The sequence below is a fragment of the Strix uralensis genome, chromosome 3 (assembly GCF_047716275.1).
Source record: "Strix uralensis isolate ZFMK-TIS-50842 chromosome 3, bStrUra1, whole genome shotgun sequence".
Lineage (NCBI taxonomy): Eukaryota > Metazoa > Chordata > Aves > Strigiformes > Strigidae > Strix > Strix uralensis.
The window spans coordinates 6220367-6238725 of NC_133974.1; the positions used below are offsets into that span (position 1 = coordinate 6220367).

Here is an 18359-nt window from a genome sequence, read left to right on the forward strand (position 1 = left end):
TTCACACTGACCATGATTAAGTACTTAGCATTTCGTATCAGTAAACCTATCCTTATGCTTGTCTCTGTATTTTCACCATTCCTTTTCTTAGTTGTGGCAAATGACTACCCAATCTTTATTTAAGTCCCTACTATGAAAAGCAATCTATTCCACAGGATGGATTTACTACCGATTTACTCAGGACTTGACATAATGCTGAATCTCTGCATCTCACTCTAAGTGTTCTAACTATGAATTATTGCCACAATTTAAAATAATCTACATATTCCATCACCTGCTGACCTGTGTTCTGTGCTTCCGTTGAGACCAAAGGACTGATTCTGAATCAATTATGTTATCTGAGTAAGAGATAATTAATTTCCAATAGTAATAAACCAGAAAAATTTAAATTATCTATGTGTATATGCAAAGAGTTCACATATGCATATATGTAACACAAGACCCAAATCATGCTCCTACAATGGAAGCAAGACTGGAATATTAATAAGTATCAGGTAGCAGTACAAGTTGTATGAAATTAAATTCTTCCATAGGAAGATGAAAGCAAATGATCAAAATATCCCAACAGATATCACGTACAATATAATTTTGGGCAACTGAGTTCCTTTAAATTGACACTACTGCATTCTAAAAAAGCCAACCGAGTGGGTTTGACTTAAATCATTTGACATCAATTGAAGAGATCAGAGTCCATCTTCTAGCAGACACACATTAGCTGACAGGGAGTAAACCACAACTCTATTAACATGAATTCTATCATTCATGACAGTCTCCGCAATGACTTATCACACTTTACAAAGAATTCTAACAGATCAAATATTTAAAGGATGCAGTCCAAGGCATGTGCTGTGGCCTTCCCTCTGAGCAGCCAGTCTTTCATGGACAGATAAGGGTACTTGCCAGTATGGAGGGACTTTTGGGCTCTGCTGTTTATAAGCACATCTATATTTTTGGTGTGCAAACGTGTAATTTTTCATATTCCTTTGCTGAACTCTGTGCTACTGCTAAAATGTATTTTACTTTGTAAAAACAAATCTAATCTCTTTCCAGAACCCGTTTGATATTTCAGAAACAAAACTTAAAAGACTGAAGTTCTGATCTAGTGCTAAATTGAATAATCAAATTCTGTGAAAGCAGGTGTCTGTACTACTACTACCACAGAATCACAGAATCATCTAGGTTGGAAAGGACCTTGAGGATCATCTAGTCCAACCGTTAACCTAGCACTGACAGTTCCCAACTATACCATATCCCTCAGCGCTATGTCGATATTCCATATACCAATGGAATGTCAATATTCCATATACCAATATACCATATTCAGCATGCCTAGAGAATAAACTGCTGGCAGTTCATGCTGACAATAAATGGCCAGTTGATACATTCCCAGCACAAGGAAGGTAACTCCTTAACAGTCTTTTTGTTTTAAGTAGTACAACATGATCTTATTGTCTATTAGCCTTTGAACACAACATCTGAAGCATGAACATGAAGCTATGGTCCTATCAAGACAAGATACTAAGAGATCTTTAGCTTTTAATATCAGTCTAATAATACTACATTTTAGTATGATCCAGCTCAGCATGACAAATTCTAGATGGAGATGGCCAAGGTGAGGAGAGACTTTTCCTCTTTCTTATATAGGACACGAAACAATTTCCAGATGCTTTTACATCCATGTATGTGCAAGACTTCGGTTATTTTGATGTCAAACCTCTCAATGGTAGTTTAATTACCAAGAAAAATTCCTATTCCATTTCTCTTAGTTCCAGTCTCTTTTTCTTGACAAAGTGCTGAATAATATTGATTTGTCCTAAAGCAAAATCTTTGAGGTCCCTTTCTAAGGGTCTGAATAGTTATTAATAGATTATTATAAAAGATGATGCTTCAAAATCTTCTTACTGCACATGCAAATTGAATTGGATATGGTAAAAGAATGAACTAAAGGAGGTCTAATGCCACTTCAGACGGTAAGTAATTGTCCCCTTCTGATTAACATCTTTTTGCATTCCCTGATGGATCTTTTTTGTAGGCACAATTTTCCTTGTAACAGACACCAACTACTTCTGCTTAACCGTAAAGAACATACCCTTGATTGGAACCTCTAGTCTTAGCACACATAAATACAGTTTTAACATTAAGGCATCTATAATTACATACAGATTGGTTACTAAACAAATACTATCAGTAAACAGTGAATTTGATTTCAAATTAAAATTTGAATTCTCATTGTGCTCTTAAATACATTATTCTTGAACAAAAAATGTACAGAACTTTCTCATTCTAGGGTGGATTTTTTTTTGTTTTATATTGCTTGATATGCAAATAACAAAACATTTATTATAATTACAATATATGGAAAAAATGCCAAACTCATTCTAGCATCCTGACACAAATTAGCTGGAATTTATCTCTCAACTTTTATGCCTATCTCCTAGATATTCAAACTCCAGCAAGTCACCAAAGGATCCATTTATTAGTCAGCTGAGGAAATAAATTCCTCAAGAGATTCATCTCATCTAACTCGGAAACTAATTTTAGGACAACATGAATCATACCCTGGAGATGCTCATTTTCTTCTACCCATTGGTATCTACTTTTAGCAGAATTTAACTTAGTGTAAAGCAGTGTACATATTATTCAAAACACACACACACACACAAATCAATCATAAAATGTGATGTGAACTTAAAGAAGTCTGCTTTTCAAGAATTTGACTTGTTAGTGCAGTCATCTGCTCTAACAGCCAGACCTCATGAAGTATATAGTGGTTTAAAGCAGTGACCGTATAAATCTGTCCAAACCAGACTTTGATTTAAGAGAGTTCAGATCAACTTTGAAAATAGGAAGCTGGAACTATAAACCTGCGAGATACCAAAAATCAACCAATCAGAGGTAATCATGTTGGCAACTTATTTTTTAATTCAGAAGCTCAAACCTGGACTTAATCAACAAGTGCAAGCTCTTCTTACAAATGTTTACTATGAAAGATGTATGCAATATGCCAGGTTTATTGCAACATAAAAGTAATTTCTAAGGTTTAGCCTTATACATGTATTATGGATGGCAAAATGGACATGAATTTTGAGAAGAAATCATTAAATTACACAGTAAGAACTGTGTAGTCCATTAACATGAGTAATATGACAAAATCCAGGTAGTAAGCAATAAATTTACATCTGCAGTCAGCTTTAATTACAAAAATAGCTTTTTTCTAGTACTGGATATATACCCACAAGAACACCTACATATAAAGTGAAAATTTAATAAAACTACATAGTAACAGCTCAATAAGGATGTGCAGTTATTAAGGATGACAAATGTGCAAAAATCCCTATCAGAAGTCTGGAGCATGTAAAAAGCTCCTGATTTAAGAGTTCCGGCATGTGAATGTCAGAGGTCAAAGCAATGAGCTATTAAAGATACTTTCACTTCCTCAGAAATAAAGTGCTGTCTTGGGCTCAGAGGGGAAAGGTTAGAAAAGCTGTTTATCTGCCGCTCCGTTCCCATTCTTCCTTCTGTCAGGAAATCGTACATGCTCCTACACCCCACGCAGGGTTAACCCTGGGTCATGATCATTCCCCAAGTAAGTGCCCGGCTTTGATTTAAGTGCAAAGACCACATGGCTGCAGGTTGCATTTTCTCAGAACGCACATTTTGATGTAAAGCTCATCTCAGCTAAACCTCGGTGGGATGTAAAAGCACAGACTCTTCACCACATTATTGCTAAAGGAAGAGCGAAGCCACAGCTATCGGTTTGCATAAATTAAGGGGGTCATTAACAAAAAGAAAACGTTATTTTGTAGTAGCTAGAGCTAGAATAAGAATTAAAAATATATGCCTAGAGCAGCATGTTTAACCAGTGAGAAACCTGCAGAGAAGGGAGAGCTGTTGTCCCCTCCCCAGGAGCCACAGGGCATGTTTGGGACAGACTGAGAAGAGCATAATAAGCAAAGAAGCCACAGCACAAAGGCACCAGGAGACTGCAGAGACAGGGATATACCGCCAGGCTTCGGAGGTATGAGCAGAAAGAAACTACCCAGAGCTGAAAGGGACCCCAAAGTGTTTGCTGAGATCCAGGAAGCCACTGAACAGTTGCTGGATTAAGTGCAAAGCTGAAGGAAAGCACCTGCCTGCAGGCAAACAATGGGCAGGGGGAGGTTTATTTAAATTATATTTTTATACAAATATTTTTATATAATAAAAAGTATTATATGTATAAATATATACATATATATATAAAATAAATATATATTATCTATACACACATAGATATAATATGTGGTCTGCCCCATTCTGAATTTTCTCAGTTTACAAATGTTTTTAATTCTACTTAGTAACAGAACCTAGCTTGAAATTTAAAAACCCTTCTGATTGTGAAAGGGCTCATTATAGAGAAAATATCTAGGAACTTGCAGTTCAGCGCTGTAGCTGATGCAGGGACTCATCATATGTAAATATTAGTTATAATACATATTAATATGATTTATATACATTAGTTCCATGTAATGTCCATACCCATACATGCTGGTAATTTCATTTGAAGAATCACTATAATAAGAAAAAACCCATCTGTTATGCTTCCCAAGCTACAGGTGAGATATAAGAGTACAGCTTTCTGTACAAAATGTCAGATTGGAGATTTGTGTCATGGTGTAAAATACCATCGCTGACTTCTTAAGAGGTGGTGTTGAACTTTAAATAAAAACTATGGAGAAGTTCAAATTTAGAGCTGCTTCTGACAGATGAGAAATAGCCTCATTTACACAACATTTTCATTGGCTTTCAATAAGGAAAAATATTCAATATTTCTGCATTATTTTTTTGCGAGAAATCAAAACATCAAGTAGTAAGAATATTAGAATATAAATATTAAATAATGCATTAACACAAATAACAGAACATTAAAAAATTAGCAATGAAGTCTTCAGATGACTAGCCAGTTTTTTAACAACTTGACTTTTTTTTTTTAACAAAAAAGTACATCAGCTTTATTCCCAAGGTTAGGTGGGGTTGCAGCTATCACACAAATACAGTATATAACCATAAGCAAAGTGCACGCTCTCTATCTGCAAGCCTAACAGTAGCCTCTACAGATTACTGAGGCCAGAACATCACCCTCAGTTTCTGTGTTATATTTGTTTCTAAAGCCAGAACAATCTGTTATTAGTCATTTGATCATGAAAAACGTCATGTTGTTTCAAGGAGTTTTATAATGAAGGCTATTTTATCCGTTATGTTCTTACCAAATTTATCAGCTGAGTGTGGACGATGTCTTCCACCAGTATTGCAGTTTCATGGAGTGGCCTGCGAGCATCTCCTAAGGAAAACCTGAAATAAAGAGGTTTATTACAAGGTTATGAAAATGAGTTACAAAGAAACAAAGTAGGTTGTCTCCACAAAAATAAAAATTAAAAAATATTAATAATAACAAGCTTAATGCACCTGTTAAGTGCAGAAGTAGATGACTCAGTGTGATGCAAGGAATATACACCAAATCAATGTGGTTAAAGGAACAAGAGAGCTCCAAGAAATTGAGGAAACGAAAACCCAGTTTCTGGGAACATTTGAAAAAAAGAGTAGGCAAACCTGTAGCATGTTCCCTACTAGGAGTAATTCTGTATTTGCAGCCCCCTTCGCTTACAAAATTACCAAATAACTAATTTAAAACGTAACATGCTAACAGGTATTTTATCTCAAATCTAAGTGCTAGTGCTGAGTTATGGAAGGAACTACCATGGATTAAAGGTAAACATTTTTACACATAACAATCTATGAGAGGCCCTTAAAGTCTACACTGCAAGATTAAATTACAAGAGATCATAAAGAGACGATAGTGTTCATATAATATTGCAAACAAAAGGCAAAGCCATGCCAACACATCATGAAATGAGAAATTGTGGCGATGGGCTTTTTGCATGGCTTCACCTTCTCTAACAATTACTCTCTACACTTGCTAAGAATTGCTCTCTACACTTCTCTTAACTGCTAGTCATTCAGCTAAAACTGGGATTGCTCCTTTCATCAGGGATGGGCAGTGGCCATCACTGGTGTGTTAAAGGAGACTGTAGGTGCTATGGAAAATCTGAATGCTAGACCTTCAGTTTGTAGCACCTCTAACCCACTGCAGAGCCTGAGCATTTCCCATACAATGCCCCCAAAGATTTATGAAACTATTCATCTGAAATTGGTATGGTGGCCTTCAGCTCCAGATCCAGGCAGAGTACAGGGGTACTTAATTTGAAACATCTAAGAGATCCAAGTGGGGCTGACAGATTTACTACTTGTTGGTAGCTGCACTCTTTCAGAAAGACTGTCGAAGACCCAGTGAAGGTCCTTTAGTGTCCAGAATCACAGAATAGTTTGGGTTGGCTTTTATCATGTTACAATGAACAGGAGCAAGAAGTGGCTCAATAGTTTCATGGTATACATAAAATTTTGTCCCACTACTTATGCATGAAGGACCAGAGAACCATGACTGTGATGGGATAAAGAAGTGCTAAGAGAGTTCTAGAAATATGGGTTAGTCCTCTTGCCACATTAATTGCCTCATATGCCCACACCTCTCCCTCTGGGACAGCAAAACCCCTTGGTTTCCTAGACCTGTGGCAAAAAAAAAAAAAAAAAAAAAATCAGCCAGAGTAATGGATAAATTTCTTCAAGAAATTTGCTCAAGTGACTTTTCATTTCATCTACATTCAGTGGAAGGATGGTGGAGAGCTATGGTCTACAGTTGCTTGGATATTTGCACATCACAGCTCTTATGAATGTTGAATCTCTCAGTCCTAGTATCTGGTATTTGTACTCCAGAATCCTAAAACAGGCACAGTATTTTTGAAATAAAATTATACCTCAATGGAAGTCTCATTAAATCAAAGGCACTCATGAAATCATTGTTAATAACCATTCTAAATGTCTACTAGTTGCTCTACCTTCCCTCTATATCTGGCTAAATTATTTTTAAAACATAAAGCTGTTCAGTCCCAAATGGTCTCAATGGGGTCCAACGCTGGCTTACTGAAAATATCTTATCATTACATGGATATCAAAATTAAAAAATGGTATTCCAGTCTTAACATCATTATAGTGAAAGACAACTCGCTATGCTTTCTAATATTTCCTCAGGCCATTTCTAAAATAAATGTACTCTCTCCATCTAAACTGGAGTTTTTAAAATAAGAGAAGTTGTATAGTAAAATAGATTCATCGTAAATTAAGTAACACAGGCAAAAATAACACTACAGATTCTTATAAAAATAGTGAAATTTTATTTATAAGTGACATTCAGATCTTCATAGGTGACTGAATATATCAATTATTTTCTTACAAAAGCATTCTTCTATCCTGCAATAAAACAATGTTATCTACTAGATAACAATATGTTATCTACAACTAAAGTGTTATACAGTAGGTTTTTTCCCCTTTATCTAATAATGAAATTATATCCAGCATTCTTCCAGCATCATTTTAAATTCTAGTGGTATTAAATTTCAGCTTGATATGTGTAAGAGCACAACAAGAACTACTTGGGTAACATCTGAGCATAACCCACTGGTCTATACTAGTCATAGTATGAGGAAATTACACTCTCTATTTGTCCTCATTTGTCTCTTGTTGAGACAAGGTGGTCATGTTTTATAAAGTGTTGTACAACATCTTTAAAATGAGCACAACTCAAATGATTTTTTTCTCCGTTATGCAGGAGTGCACATGTACATGAATTATAATGCCAGATACTTCCTAGACTACAAGCACAGCACAGCAAACAATCTAGATACTATTAAATATTTTATAAACTGCAAATACCTGGATATTATATAGGAATTACATAGAAATAGAAATATATAAACAGAAAAATAAATAGAAATATTATCACATAACACTGGAATGTAACATAATATTGAAAATATCACAGATTCAAAAAAAGTACTCATATAGGATAAAACTTAAGTATTTCTGGCCTGTAAATTAATGTAAATTAACGGGAAAATTTACTTTTTTTCTAATCACACAAGGTATACAAAACCAAGCAGAATTCAGTTATCACAACCATAATATGTTGTTCATTCTTACTTACTGCCCTTTTAATATTTAAAAGTAATTTTTCTTTCTAAGACTTAAAATGTAAAATAAAACAACTGTGTAAGAAACTAGTCAATGCCTGGTTGCTAGCTTTATAACCTTGAATGCAAATTTCTTTTGTTCACAGTTTTACTAAGCATTCTACATACACAAATGAAAGGTTTTTGGTTTCCTTTTTCAAAGACAACAAATTGCAAGAACAAAATTCTGGTTTTGAGGCAGGACACTGCCTCTACGTTGAGATGCCCTCCCTGTCTACGTTTAGAAGTCTCTCTCACAAGTAACTATCAGTTCCCTAAATGGCATGAGAAGCAGAAGAGATGCAATCAAGATGCAGCACACTGATCTGCAACAGATATCAAATCGTTTTGCTCCATTCTGATGCAAAAGGATATGTCAGAGTTGATGCTGAAACATGAAGAGAGATGCAAAATCAACTGCACTGCTTTATTACATAGAAAATCAAGTTCCAGATGCATCTACTTTCTTCCTCCCTCACTTACACTCCTTCTACCTTCCTATTTCCATCTCAGTTTGCCTTCACTGTTTTCCCACGTAACTTCTGCCAACTTCTTTCCCACCCACAGAAAACTAGATACTGGCATGGTGGTTTCAGCAAAAAGTAAAAACCACCACACCTACCCGCAGCCGCTTCCTTTTTCTTTGCAATGGATACAGGATTTTTTAGACACTAAAAAAAAAAAAAAGAGTAAAGCTTCAATACTTGTTAATTGTATTTGTATAGTATTTGATATGTTTCTTGATTCTAACATGCTTATAGGAGAATATTCTTTAAGACACCAAACACAACCTTTTTTTACCCCTTTTTGCTACCAGAGGTAGTAATTACAAATGCACAAGCAGTTGAAGTAATAAACTCTACATTTTTTTTTCTTCAGTCATTGTACTTCTCCATAGCAGAAAAAACACTAAACTAAGAGTCAGGGGGCTCAGATTTTTGCCAAGTTGCAGAATACCAGGTAAGTTAAGAACCAAAAGAAAACCCTAAAAAAAAAAAAAAAAAAAAAAAAAAGAAATCAAAATTTGGTGCCCTTGTTTCTGGGAACTGAAACTGAACCTGATGCTTTAATGTAACTTACAAATTTCATTTCACGTGTGCTTTGCTTTTAGTGGTTCATTAGAGTATTTTAAAGAACGTTCCATTCACTACAAGTATAAATAAGTCTTCCTATGAAACATATAAAAGTTCTGTTGAAAATAGAAAAGAGCTGTTTCTCCACAGGTGAATGCTGAAGTGGAAGTATATCAAAATATAACATTAGCAGTACATCAAAACAGTAAAATGATATGAAAGAGTGTCCTTATGATAGAATCATCTACCCATTAGACACATCATACAATAACAAAGCCTTCTTAGAAGATCCAATTTCAAAGGTTTGCCTGTTTTAAGGAAACATTTTTACAAGGGAGTTATCAATTTACCCAGATTTTCACAGGAGGATTAAAATAGTAGCATGGAGAAAGAAAAGACTGCTGCAGCTCTTTTATTGTTTACTTTTAGCTTCTATTTCTAATTTATTTAAGTTCCTGTAACGATGATTACAAGCTCATCAAAAGGGTAAATGTCCAAGACACAAAATGCCTACGTGACGTATCATGACATACTATGTGTAAACACACATGCACATGCTAAGGTATGACAGCTACTCATGGTGCAGGGACCTACATTTATAAGAACCTCAAAAGGTTGGGCAGCTACAGAAATAGATAAAGTACCCCCTTCGCCCCATTTCTTGGGGTTTTAAATGCTTGCAAAAGGTATTGGGGCAGGCACAGCATAGGCTTGCTTCACAAACCCTGATGCAGAGCTCCCCAGGTGGCCAAGACCACCAGGAGAGCAGACCGTGGAGGCAGAAAGCTGCTGCAATCTCCCATCCTCCACAGCCTGGAAAAGCTGTCCTGGCCAGAAAGGAAGTATAACCAGGGTGGCTGGGAGTGCGCTAAACTAGAATAAATAGTTTCCCTTACTGGGGCTTCCACTGAGTTCATACCATAACAAAGCTGCCCCAACTCATGTGGAATTTACCACCTTGAACAAATTTGATGAATCTAGCCTAGGAAAAGTATAAAAGCTGTGAGGTAGACTGGTGGGAAAAAATGCATTTGTTTCCTTTTCCAGGAATCCCCAACAATTTTTCTTTTCTTTTTCTACATGAAGGATTTGCAGCAGCAGAGATGGAACCTCCAGACTTGAGGGTTTTATGCATGTGAAGATCTCACACAGAGCAAGCAGATACATCTGCCCTCAGCACAGAGGGCTCCTCTCTGCAACTGGACTTGGACTGAGGTCACAGGGGTCCATGTGCCTGCAGTGCCAGCAACAGGAGAGACCTGGGTGGGTGCACACTGTGTATATGGGAGTGTAGACAGTGAGTAGGATAAGAGGTTTGGGATCCACGTATCTGGGTGGCCATAAATCTGGGCTGGACACTGGAGAGACCAGAGGATCTGTGTGTTGGCTACTGGAGGGACCAGGAGGTCCACACCAGCTGCTGGGGAGACTGTGGGGCCTGGGGCTTGTTTGAGAGACCCATTTGTGTATGTGTCTCTGTGTGTGAGGATCGAGGCTCTCCAGAATTGAATGACTGAGCTTGAGGCTACTGGATTCAGCAATTCCTAACTTAGGACATGTGTTGAAGTATAAGACTTAGATGTGTCTGTGAAGGTGAGTATTTGCACATGAAGAAGCACACACAACAATATACTGAGGAGATCATAAAGACATCAAAGGGGCTTGGAAAGTGTTCAGCCAACCCTTAATGAGAACCTAGAGACTAGGCTTAACTTACACACAGACAACTACTTGGTGACATCTGAACCCCGTGTCTGTAGCAGCAAGTTGATTCCCACCCTGCATTTTTATCTGACCAACCAAGCAAAGTATGATCAAGATATAAGTGCTCACCACATACAGAACCAGCTAACTCACTGTTACAAATCTAAAACCAGGCAAGGCTCCCATAAAATCACAGAGGACAAATCAACTACTAGATATATTTGGACTGGATAATATCCGGGCTCCCGTCTCCTCAGTATTGTAAGAATACACACTAAATTTCTCTCCTGTCAGCTGTTTGGCAGAACTGCATTTGGAATATGAAGCATATTAATTCTCAGAGATGTTTCCATACTATAAGCAAGTGGCCTCCTAAATATACAAATTATTAGAGACCTGACAACCAGGTGGTGACAAGGAAAGTCAGTTTTACAGTACTGAGCATGAGAACATCCACAAAACTTACAGCAAATCAAACATCAGAAGGACAAGCACTGCAAATCACTAAAAATCACTAAAAACACACTTTGGAAAATCAGTAATACATCATGTTGAAATGATTCAGCTTGGTGCCATAAGACGCTGACTATGAAGACAAAGATAAAAATATGGAGATCTGGTCCCTTAGATGACAGCAAATTGGGAGACTACAGGTTTCTTTCTGATGTGCAGGGGAATGAGCCTATCATTGCAATAGACATCCCAGACAAAATAAGATAAGGATAGTACCTTTTTCAAAGTCTCAAAACCTAAAGCTAGCTCTTCTCTCTCTATTTTGTTTGCCATGGCTGTTGCTGAACAAGGCAGAAGTAGAGTCAGCAAGGAAAGAGATGACTGGTGCCAAACCAGAAAATTGATTAGACACACACAGGAGGACACATTATACAGAGACTGGAAGAGGAAAGAAAGAACAAAATCCAGGAGGAAGAAACTGCCCAAAGTAAAAGGACAACTGCAATAGGCAAAAGAGTGGTAAACAACAAGATCTCTAAATTATGTCAGAGAGAGATGATGTGACAGATTGTTGTAGACATCATTCCTTCCTAATACTGTCAGTGAACTTAGTAAAGGGAAGTTAGTTTAAAAATTAAATAATCTCGCTTGCTTATTGCCTTAGCTTAATGAAAAAGGGAACAATTTAAAGCACCGAGTTATGTTAACTAACCAGCAAGTTCTACCAGTGCTACCTGAAAAATCACTGGAATTTATACTGCTATTTACATGTTTATCTGCTCAGCAGGTAACTTCCACCAAAGCCCATTTAAAAAGAAAAGGTAATCCTAATTCCAATCAGAGTTCATAGTTAATATATTTATCTGCTTGGATTAAGGAAACCAGGTTTACAAACGTTTTATACATCACACTGAACATAATTTTCTACCAGGATTTAGTTCAAGTATGAGAGATATAAAATCAAACTGCAAGTTGTAGCTGTGTTAGCTTTGAGAAAAATCATGTTCAATTTAAAATAAAAACAAGCATTGTAAACCTACAGCAATTTTAATACATAAATTACAAAAATTAGGGTTATTTTCCAATTTTTTTCTGCCAAGACCTTCAGTGGCTAAACTTGGAAGAAAATACTTGCATTTTGCAAGAAGCAATTCTTGGAGATTCATATTGTGCTGTTTGGTACATCACTAATCACCCAACAGTGGTTTTAAAAAGCTTGTGTGGCAGCTTCTAAATAACCTACTTGCACTTTACACCATCATGGCTCCAGGGCTCCTTAACTCCGATTGCTGTGCATAGGCTACAGGCCCACTGAGCAGATCACCCACTCTGGGCAAGAACAAGGCAAACTGCACTACATGTACTGAGATTTGTTTGGGAGAATTAGACCAAGCAGTCATTTTGTCTATCAGGCAAAAGGGATCAAATGAGAGAGTTCATTTCGCCATGACTTGACTTGTTGAGAGCATTTACCACCATCCTAACTAAATCTGCTCTCAGCACTGAGGGGAGTTGTTCTAAATATGAAAAGGAAACCAGAAAAGCTGACATAAGCTATATCACAGACTTCAGTTTGTGGAGTCCATGTGCTCTATAATCAAGCAAGGTCTACACTAACTTTGGCAAATACAGCTTCTCCCTAATACAGGGGTGGTGTAAACTTACAAAGGGGTTGCACTAAGCCCATTACAGAAAAGTACTAACAAATTTAAGTGCCAAATTACACAAAGCATACAAATTTTTTTTACATCCTCACAGAAAGAACAGCTGAAAAAGTAGACTCCTGGACATTTTGAGAGTCCATTTTACTCCAGGATGGTATTCTTCCTTGTGCTAACTTAAGAGCTGTAAAGGACAAATAATGAGGTCACCTATTGTCAGCTGCACTGAGCCACTCTGTGTTATTCTGATCACTTTACGATGCAAGCATGCTATTGTAAAACCCAAGAAGAGATGAGTAGAATGGCCTCATTCTCTAATATGAAGACCCAAGAGCCAACTATGAGTCATGCTGCCTTTTAAAATGAACCTATTTAATCTATAGGGTTAGTCTTACGTCCACAATTAATAGAGAATGCAACAAAGCCCACAATTCCCAATTTCAAGCAATCCTCTCTAGAGGACATCAGAAACCATCAGGTATATGTTCATCCACGTACATTATATGGAAACTGTAGGACCTGGGAGCACTCCCCAGCATCCAAATCTGGGTACTTCCTCCTGTCTATGACAAACTGCATGGACCTGTTCTATCAATTACTGCAGGCTTTTACATTATTAAGCTCCCTAAGATATGGCTCAGAACCATACATACAAAAGCCTAAATTGCCTAGAGTTGACAGAGACACGTGGATGCACACAGAAGTGCCTATGTTTCAGGCACTAAATACAGTGCCTTAGTTCCAGTCAAAATCCTACATTTGGAACACCTTTGCCACTGACTGAAAATGGTCCCAACTGCTAATCCTGCATCTAAATAAATATGACTGACACAAGACTAGGACTTGATCATACATATACAGCTGCACAGACTTGGCAATTTGTATATTGAAACAGGTATATAGCTAGGTAGATAGATAACTTGGTATACAGTATTCAGCTAACTGGGTAACAGTCATTATGTTATTCTGCATATCAAGTTGAGTTAATCAGCATTGACTTCAAAGTCTCTTCCAGGATTGCCTCTTCTACCTGCTCTTTTCTGTCCCTCTGTCCCATCCCATCCCATCACCCCCACGTAGTATTCCTGTATCTCTGTAAGCCTTGAAAGTGTTATTGATACCTTCTCCGACTCCTGAAGGGACACCTTCCTTTTTCCTTTCTCAGACCTATACTTTCATAGACAATTAGTCACATTTTCTTGTCTAATAACCGAGCAATGTATCTCACTACCCTGATGATGTAAACAAGAGTAGCTCCTTGCTCTCCCACTTCTATGAAGTCAAGAGAAGCTACAGGAAGTTACTAAAATTAATTACCATCTACTTATTAAGCAAGTGGAGATGTCCTATTTACTTGTTTAAATACTATAATATTAACTCTAAGAAACTTGATTATTAAATTATTGAATCTCTACTAAAAGGAACTCAGCTTAAGGAAAATGCTTCTTCCAAAATTTATAGCAGTGAAAATGGCAAGCACAGGAAGAAACAGAAATCTCAGCTACAAAATGCTTTTTTTTCACTATAAAATTAAGCCGTGATGATGTCTGCAGATATTTGAAAAGTATAAACAACGGGAAACATTACATAATACCATTTAATTATTCAAAAGTACATAGCGACAAGTAAAGGAATAAAATTGAGAAAAGGAACATTTAGAGCAAATTAGAAGGAAAACATATGGAAACAAGAGCTAAACCTCTCTGCAACCATCTCAGAAGTAACAGAAGTTTCACTGCTGGAAACCCTGAAAACTAAGCTTAACCAAGAAGTGGGGGGGGGTCTTGTGATGTTAAACAATATACAAAAAGAAATCTTGATTATATGACTTAAAATACTTAAAAATGAGATATAATCACATTCTAAAATGGTATGTCACCTGCAACTAATAGACAGTTGTTGAAACTCTGTATTTGGAGTCTGAAATAGGGTTCACTGATGTTTATAATTATTAAGATTCTAAACCCAGAAAGAGAATTCATAATTAATAATTATTTTGAGCTTACTGAAAACATATTAATGCTTACTTAATAGTCTTCACTACAGATACTGTTCAATTACTATGGTGGAAAGCAACATCCGAAGGTATCGGTTAAGTTCATCGTTCTACTAAGGTATGATCTAAACAAGGCAAGACCATTGTAAGAGCAACTTTGTTTACCTTCAAATGGAAGTAGCTTTTACACCATGAGTTTTTAAATGGTAAGGTCTGCCAGACAGCAGGAATAACAATGTCTAACATCTTACCAAATGAAAAGTCCGATTCTTCTCACATAAAGACAAACCCTGTCCTCTGTGACGCTACCATAAATCAAGAATAACACAGAATCCTCAGGGAATGAATTTCAGAGATGCTAAAGTCTCCCAACTCCATGGAGGTCACTCTATCCTGACTCAATAAAGTGGTTTTTTTTAAGCATGAACCTTCTGAATCACGTTCTTAAGCTGATCTTGGATGTTTTAATAACTTGTGGAAACAAAAATATATCCTAAATTTTCCCTTTAGAGAGGGCAACTTTTATTAGTGTTTCTTTAAATGCACTATAATATATGCATTAAGAAATATGTATCCAATTTTTGCCTTAATAAATTTATATTCATACCTGGAAAATTACTGTCTTGCAGGAGAGAAGGGGGAAAAAAAAGAGAAAAAAAGATACCACTATACCACTGCTACTCTATGAATCGCAGAACAGATGAGGTTGAAAGGGACATGTGGAGATACCTAGTCCAATTCCCCTGCTCAAGTAAGTTTCCTCAGGGCTGTATCCACTTGGGTTTTGAGTATCTCCAAGGACAGACACTCCACAACCTCTCCGCACAGCCCGTTTGACCACATGTTTCATCACCCTCACAGTAAAAATGTTTCCTCCCTTATGTTTAAGTGGAATATCCTGTATTTCAATCTGTGCTGACTGCCTCTTTTCCTGTCACTGGCCACCACTGAAAAAAGCCTGGCTCTGTCTTGGTTACTCCCTCCCATCAGGTATTTATAGACATTGATAAGATCTCCCTGAGGCTTCTCTTCTCCAGGCTGAATTGTCCCAGCTCTCAAGCCTCTCCTTGTATGAGAGATGCTCCAGTCCCTTAATCATCTTAGTGGCCCTTCACTGGCTTGGTCCGGTATGTCCATGTCTCTCTTGTACTGGGGAGTCCAGCAATGAACCCAGCAATCCAGAAGGGTCTCACCAGTGCTGAGCAGAGGGGAAGGATTACCTCCCTCACCTGCTGGCAACAGCCTGCCTAATGTAGCCCAGGATGCTACCACAAGAGCACATTGCTGGCACGTGTCCGACCTGTGTCCACCAGGACCTCCCATGACCTTCTCCGGAAACCTACTTTCAGATGGTCAACCCCCAGCCTGTGCTGGTGGCTGGGGTTATTCCTCCCCAGGAGCATGACTTGGGAATTCCCTTTATGGAACTTCATGAGGTTCCTGTTGGCCCATTTCTCTAGCCTGTTGAGGTCCTTCTGAATGCCAGCACACCCATCTGGTCTGTCAATCACTCCTCCCAGTTTTGTATCATCAACAAACTTGCTGTGGGTGCACAGACTCCAGATGGATTTCATGCTGCTGGTATCAACCCTTTGCACCCAGCCCTTCAGCCAGTTTTCAGCCTGTCTCACTGTCCATCCATTTATCTACTCCATCAGCTTGGATCTGAGGATGCTACAGGAGACAGTGTCAAAAGCCTTGCTAAAGTCAACGTAAACAGCATTCACTGCTCTTCCCTCATACACTGCACCAGTTATTTCATCACAGAGGCTATCAGGTTGGTCACATACAATTTCCCCTTCGTAAATCCATGCTGACAACTCCAAATCACCTTCTTATTCTTAACAGGCTCAGAAATGGTTTCTAGGATGATCTGCCCAGGGATCAAGGTGAGGATGACTGGTCTGTCACTCCCCAAATCCTCCCGTTTGTCCATTTTGGAGATAGAGATGGCATTGCTTTCTTTCCATTCCTCAAGAAGGAACATCCCCCAGTGTCCACGACTTCCCTTCATGATCAATATCATACATAAAATCAAAGCAGAATACTGTATATTTTACTATTGGAAGAATAAATATGTAAATTAAAGTCTGATTTTAAGCAGAAAGTATTGTAAGATTATCTGTACCTAAACTTTTATGACTACAGTTAAGACATGAAAAATGAATTAATGTATATAAAAATACAACTTAGAAAGTACATTTGAGCAAACTGTTTTAAAAATATTTTTCCTCCCCCATGGTATATGACTTTATGAACTGTTGATATGCAAAATGTTATCAATTGTGATGGAAGATGCTATACAGGTCTACTTCCAAGAAACTATAGGTACATACCTTTCAGGGTGAATATCTCTAAATTCCATCAAAACCTGATTTTCTAAGTTTTTCTAAATGCTCTGCAGAATAATCTTTCTACATACAGTTTCACTGAACTAACTTAGTTACTCTTTGTAAACTTGTAAGTACAATACCCGTGGCTGAGAATGAGCATGGTTTTGTAAAAGAAGTAAACGCTACAATATGGGCAGCTATGTTATATAGGTGTTTTTGAAAGTCCTCCTTATTCACAAAAACCAATAGACTTCACCCCAGTTTGTTTGGGGCTTCTTTTTTTCTCCTGTACTATACTAAACACTTTTTAACTGCTGAAAATCAGCAGATTTATCCCAACACAAAGCTGTGGCAAGAACCCTTTTCAGTACCATTGTATACTAATCAGGATACACCAAATTCTAACAGTTAAGTGTCTTAAACATAAATTAATTTTACAAATCCTTATGACTGGCAAAGGAAAAAGATATAATTTATTCCAGTTGTATAACATAATATGTTCCATTCGCTCATTCACAAAGGGTTTCAGTTTTTCAGGAAATAAATGAGACAACTGTCTTTCTAGACTACGCAGACTGGACTATGATCAGTCATTTCTGCTCTAGGAAAAAGCTCATCTCAACAATATACCCAAACACAAATGGAATTTAACAAAGCCAAGAGAGACGAATTTTCAGTCTGCTCTCATGAGGACAGGGTGAAAAAGTGATGAGGAGACCAGGAAGTCAAAACATCATTTCACTGTATATATACATTATAAGTGTTAACCAAATGTGGAAATCCCTAGCTATTTTAAATCTAGATTAAAACCACAAGACAATTTAAACTAATCCACAAGATACAAAATATAAACGAGGATGAATGCTTTATGCTAATTTTTAGAGAAGCAATATTAATTATTTTTATATTCTCCAAAATGTCAAGACCGTTTTTCATTGTTTTAAAAATTCACATCATCACTTTATGAATGAGATCTTTGGGTGTTAAATGATGATAATTATATCCAATTCTCAAATAACACACTTCCTTATCAGATA

At 37.2% G+C, this 18359-nt stretch overlaps 1 protein-coding gene across 7 annotated transcripts in view; it reads right to left on the minus strand.

Annotated features, from left to right (window-relative positions):
- SUPT3H (SPT3 homolog, SAGA and STAGA complex component) overlaps positions 1 to 18359 on the minus strand; it is a 279545-nt gene that overhangs the window by 133380 nt on the left and 127806 nt on the right. For all 7 annotated transcript variants that reach the window (XM_074861396.1, XM_074861395.1, XM_074861394.1 and 4 more), the window contains one exon: positions 5247 to 5331. In XM_074861396.1, coding sequence (XP_074717497.1) covers positions 5247 to 5331 — 85 coding nt within the window. The remainder of the gene's footprint in view (positions 1 to 5246; positions 5332 to 18359) is intronic.